Source organism: Erigeron canadensis, chromosome 6 (assembly GCF_010389155.1).
Source record: "Erigeron canadensis isolate Cc75 chromosome 6, C_canadensis_v1, whole genome shotgun sequence".
Lineage (NCBI taxonomy): Eukaryota > Viridiplantae > Streptophyta > Magnoliopsida > Asterales > Asteraceae > Erigeron > Erigeron canadensis.
In genome coordinates, this window is record NC_057766.1 from 10,496,043 (window position 1) to 10,502,064 (window position 6,022).

General features: G+C 35.8%; 1 protein-coding gene across 1 annotated transcript; it reads left to right on the forward strand.

Annotated features, from left to right (window-relative positions):
* Positions 1–4,325: 4,325 nt before the first annotated feature.
* Positions 4,326–5,696, forward strand: LOC122606170 (GPI-anchored protein LLG1-like). The gene is made up of 4 exons (XM_043779133.1): positions 4,326–4,471; positions 4,616–4,710; positions 4,814–4,891; positions 5,190–5,696. Coding segments are annotated over exons 1-4 (543 nt in total). The 5' UTR covers positions 4,326–4,469; the 3' UTR covers positions 5,558–5,696.
* Positions 5,697–6,022: the final 326 nt, after the last annotated feature.

The window sequence follows — 6,022 nt, forward strand, 5'->3', positions numbered from 1 at the left end:
GCAAATAACCAACCTAAGGTGATGCACGAAGCTTGTGGTTCGTGTAGGAGGTCACACGAGCAACAAGTAGCCTCAATTCATGATTATCTCAACTTACGAATATAAATTAACTACCAATTTCATAGATTAGGTTTGTATTTATACTAGTAGGGTTTTGGTTCGTGTGGGCTTCGGCCTGAATTGAAGGATTAAGCCCGAAACAATAAACCAATTGATCTGCCTCGTGCTGACGTCAGCACGAGGTCAGTCCTTCATGCTGATGACGTCAACACGAGGTTCGACCCTTTGGTTCTTTGTTTGACTTCGTTTGGCTCGTACATAACATCCAATCATCGTTTAAGCATCCTACGACACTTATAAGCCTTGGTTCTATGTTCTTGTACCTGCAAAACAATATATAACACACAAACACAAAACAAAACATAAACAAATATAATATTGAAGTTCAAACGTAATCATTAAATACCAACAAAGGTTCTTATTTAAATGATTACAAACATAGTTCCTAAAACATAGACGATAATCAAATCTATGTTGCGATTGTCACACGAATCTGCATCTACAGGATACTTGGAGGTTCTAGAACTTTTTTCAAGAGAGAAACAACTTACATTTCAGGAGTGTCAATTGGTGGAGGAGAATTACGTACCTCGGATATCAGGTTGGGATCGGCATTTTGGTGGCACTCATGTCTTGAGGGGTTTGTTCCGGAGAAGAAGAGGATTCAGGAATTTGTTCTAGACTGAGATTCTGGGTAGTATCTGCTTCTGAGGTATATCCCAGCCAACTCAGTGTGTTACTTTGTTCCTCCCCTTGACTATTGTGTGGCGAAGAGTAAAAATATTTCCTCAAAATCACAGTTCATTGTGGTGAACATATGACAAGTTTTTGGGTTACCCCATATCCTACAAAGACACATTTTTCAACACATGGATCAAGTTTGTCACGATAGAACTTTGGAATGTGAACAAAAACTGTACAGCTAAAGACTTTAGGTGGAAGAGTAAGGTTTGAAGTAAGATTATGGTGCTCATTGAGGGTTTTGTGTGGAGTATTCATGTTGAAGATTTTTGTTGGAAATCGGTTAAGCAAATAGGTGGTGGTAGCAAGGGCTTCAGGCCAAAAATGTTTTTTGACACATGCTCAATTATTAGAGCTCTAGTCATTTCTAACAAGAGTCTATTTTTCTGTTCAGCAATACCATTTTGTTCAGGGGTATGTGGACATGTAGTTTGATGGACTATCCCTTTTGATTGAAAAAACTGGTTCATCTGTGAGTTTATGTATTCTCCACCTTTATCTAATCTAACAACTTTGATAGATTGTTAAAATTGGTTTTGAACCATTGCATAAAAAACAGTGAACCTGTTATATACTTTAGCTTTATTTTTTAAGAAATAAGTCCATGTCATCCAGGTACAATCATCCACAAAAATAACATAATACCGGAAATTTTGACCCCCAAGTACCGGAGCAGGGCCCCACACATCTGAATGAATTAATGAGAAAGGAATTGTGACTCTGATATTTCTGGGTTTGTAGGGTTGTCTATGACTTTTAGCTAAAATACAAGTTTCACAGGAAATTGGTTTATTCAACTGAAAGATAGCAAGTAAATAACTAACTGAATGGTGTCCCAATCTTCTGTGCCATAACTAGGATTCTCTTTTACTATTTCCATAAGCAAGCATGACAGAACCACCTTGATTTACTTCATCAACATAGTACAATCCCTCTTTTTCAGTGCCACGCCCAATGATCCAACCCGTCCTGATATCCTGCAAAATACAAAATTTCGGATGCATCAGAACAGAGCAATTAAGTTCTTTGGTCACATGACTTATGGATAAAAGTTTATGTGACATAGATGGAACATAAAGGCAATTAAACAATTTGAGGTCTGGAGAGATTTTAATTGTTCCTCCGGTTTTCACATCCATTTTCTCTTTATTTGCAGCTCGAATGTGGGTTCTCCTGGGTTTCGAAAATTTTGTGACGTCGGATAATTCGTAAGTCATCATATCCATCGCTCCAAAATCAAAGATCCACGGGCCATCGGGCTGATTACTCTTATTTTCGGCTAAGTGGGTTTGTCCATTCGTTTTAATTTCATTTATAAATTTAGGCCCATTTAGATTTAGCCCACCCCCCTTTTCTTTGGTAACAATGTCAGATAACCCACCCCATTTTTCTTTTATATCTGACCGAGACATATCTCTTTCAAAATGGAAAGAACTTTTATTTAGGAAATTAGGGTTTTTCTCCCCTTTTTCCCAGTTACCTGTCACCAGTGGAAAGTGGTCGTGTTTTGCTCTGGCCGCCGCGATTCCACCAAATCCCTCTGATTTCGGCCACTGTTGCTGTCTTTGTTAGAGTTTGCGACGGTAGGTGTGGTGATGTTCTAATCCTTGGCTAATTTGGTAACCTTTTTTGCACCGGTCCACCACTCCGGGTAACCGACGATCTTGAAACATTGTTCCCTTGGGTGCCTGGACATGCCGCATTTATCAGACTTAGAGATGAGATTTATCATCTTGGATCGCTTTTTTCTTGTTGTCAAACCGGCGAAATCCTTTTGACACAAACCCGCTGCCGGTAAGCTCTTTGGCAATTAAGCTGGAAGTAATACCTGGTGGTTCGATGGTTGTTGCTCCCATGATGATCTGGTGAGCGGCTTTCTTTCTAACCGTAGCATATGCAGATTCAACGGTGGGGAGTGGGTCGATTCGGAGGATTTCTCGTATGATGGGCTTGAATATACGATCTAAACCATTCAGAAACTGAAATGGTTTTTGATCAGATCTGCTTTTGGTATAGATTTTGATATCTTCTGGGCACTTCATCGGGTTCGGGTCGATTCGATCGATTTCACCTCATACCCCTTGCAATGCGACCTAGAACCCTTCAAGAGGCTTGTTGGTTTATTTGAGTTCATTGGCCTTGACATGAAGGTTGAAAGTTTGTAGCTTGTCTTTTCCGCTGCTGTAAGTAATTGCTAATGCGTCCCAAAGTTCTTTTGCGGTGAAAAATTCAGTAAGGTTTCCGGCTAAAACTGGTTCAATGTTCTGAATGAGCCAAGAAAACATGATTAGGTCTTCTTATTCCCAAATCTCATATTTTTCTGATGCTGTTTATGACGGTGGATTTCGGTTAAGTGATTTAGAAGGTTTTTTTATCTTCTGCCAATGGCTACTCGAATCATTCGAGTCCACAGGGAATAATTTTGGCTATTTAGTTTTAAATTTATCTAAAGATTATCAGATAGTTTTGGGTTTGGAGGCTATTGGTTTGTATGGTTTTGTAACAGATTTGCTAACTGTAATGCGAAATCGGATCCAGAGCTGCCGGCAGTTTCTACCATGGTGGCTGAGACTCGATTTAAGGTGATACAGTTGACGGAATACCTTTATAAGGTAGATGATGATGCCGGTGTAGCCGGCTCTGATACCATGTCAAATAAATAAAAAGAATGATGTTTTTTGATAATTTGTAATGATTACGTACAATTGAGTATGAACTTCTGAATTTATACACAAATTTTATAAGCTAAATAAGGAGGGGAGATTTTTATATATGTCCTATTTTAAAGACATAATTAAATATATGTCCAAAGCATGTTTTAAAAACATTGTATTTATCCATTAAAAACTTGTACCTAAGGCATATATGTAATTATGTCTTTAAAATGGGATATATATAAAATTTTTCTAATAAGGAAATATGATTCAGACTTGGCTGTAATTGGCTGTCCTTTACTGTGTTTCTCCTTGTGATAATCTCGTATTAATTTCATGATACGCTCAAATCTTCTTAACTATGGAAATAATGTCAAACCTGATCCCATTGTCCAACACATGCAGCTATTATTCATACTACATACGTTAAATCTTCGGTAGTCTTCATAATACATTATAATACATTATGTGGTATCATTTTTAACTGGATTATATAGTATGGAAAAATAATGATAACTTAATAATATTTTTATTGCTAACATGACAAGTGTAGTAATTTATTAAATTTTGCTCTCAATTTCACCATTTCATTTTATCAAGAATTATGATGAGTTTGTACGTTAAAAAAATTACTGTATAATTAGTTAGGCTCAAGGTCATATCATTTTTCATGAAAACTATGAATACTTGATAAAGTCATGAAACAGTACATGAATGCTTTTCAGATTTTTTTATTTTTAGTAACTAGTGGATGTCAACGTTGTTGGTCATTAAAATTCATATACTTGATCACTTTTTACAGCATCATTTAAAGTTATTTTGGACGTGTCATCATATTCTTGAATATTTTCGTATCACTGACTGCTACTCGATCCTTTTGAAATACATGCAACTACATACCAACTGATCATCTAAATCTTTCTCAAAAGAAATAACAAATCCTGCTATTGATCTGCAATTAATTATATATATATTTTACACCTGCTTTCTTTAATTTTGATCGATCGCCAAGCCATGTACTCACATTTTTTTCCCCTTGATCTTTTGTGACTAATTTGCTGGCTTTCCCTTTCTCTCTATCTCTCTCTAGTCTCTACATATACTTATTTGAATTAATACTAATGTCTTCTATTTAACTAACTTGTGCTATTATATATCAGGAAGAAGAAGATAGCGATCTCATTTCTGTTCCTATTATTCTGCTGCGTTATCTACTCTTCTACTTGTTGCTTTTCATCCCCACTTTCCATTTCAGGTTTCTTAATTTCTTTCTTTTACTACGTACGTTATCTCTCTTTGATAGATATATACTAAATTTGGTATATATATATATACCTCTAAGTTTCGTGTATGTGCAGATGGTGTTTTCAGCGGCAGCTCTGATTCACCTTCTTCTTCATTTGGACGCGCTCTTCTTCAGGAGAATAACCAAAAACGTAATTTTTAATTTGATGCTTACTATTTACGTACTTATGAAAAATAACTAAGTATTTAATATTAGGATGAAGAATTCTATAACTCGATCCCGATATTAGGCTTATGGATCATAATAAACATACTCATATATATATACCCGGCCGGCCACCTTGAATTTGGCAGAATCAAAATTCATCACCAATAATTCGATCAATTAAGTGGTTTCATCTATATATAATACAGTATTGTTAATTTGTATAGCTACTTTTTTAATTAGTGACATTACTTAATAATTAATTTGTTTTGACATATGTACAGTTTGCCCCCTGGACTTTGTGTCCATGAATTACACAATCATAACCAGCAAATGCAAAGCACCAGAATACCCTGCTGAAATATGTTGTAAAGCTTTTCGAGACTTCGCCTGCCCTTACTGGGTTTACTTGAATGACCTTTCAACTGAGTGTGCGGTTATAATGTTCACATCCGTCCGTCGCTACTATCCACCGGGGATTTTTGCGGAATCGTGTCAGCATAGCAAAACGGAGCTGGAGTGCCGGCCAGGAGAAAGAATAGATAATATCGCGACGGATTTTAATAGCAGCCGTAACATCCGCAGCCCATCTATACTGTTTATAACGGCATTAACTAGCGTATTTATAATATTCTTGTTCAAGTTGTTTTAAAAGCTCGTGGTCTCGTTTATCCACGTTAAGCTAAGTTTGATTGAGTTATTTTGTTGGTTAATTATAACTATATAAACTCGTGTATTAATAAGATTAATAGTGCAATTTCTCCGTTATCTATTTTCTACGTTATTCTTAACCTAGATTTTAGATCCGTGTACAACACTAGACACGAGACTTACTACATTATTAATATTAGATATTAATACATATAACTCTTAAAAGCTTATAAGTTCAAAGTTGAAGATATAAGTAAATACTAAGTGTTCAATTCAAATGCCAAGAATGTTAAGCTAATAAAAGAAAATTAGTGTAATAAAAGATTATTGTAAACATATACTACCCTTCATCATTTGAATGACTTCTTTATAAACAAAATTTGTTGTAGTGTTTTTTGTTTTCTCATTTTTTGTCACATATTAACACCTTAAAGCCCTTCTCGACTTAACTCGAGATACTGCAATG

Excerpts from the sequence above, each read along its gene's own strand:
- LOC122606170 (XM_043779133.1), top strand. Across the intron at positions 4,711-4,813 it reads ATCCCCACTTTCCATTTCAG|ATGGTGTTTTCAGCGGCAGC; the intron begins GTTTCTTAATTT and ends GTGTATGTGCAG. Across the intron at positions 4,892-5,189 it reads TCAGGAGAATAACCAAAAAC|TTTGCCCCCTGGACTTTGTG; the intron begins GTAATTTTTAAT and ends ACATATGTACAG.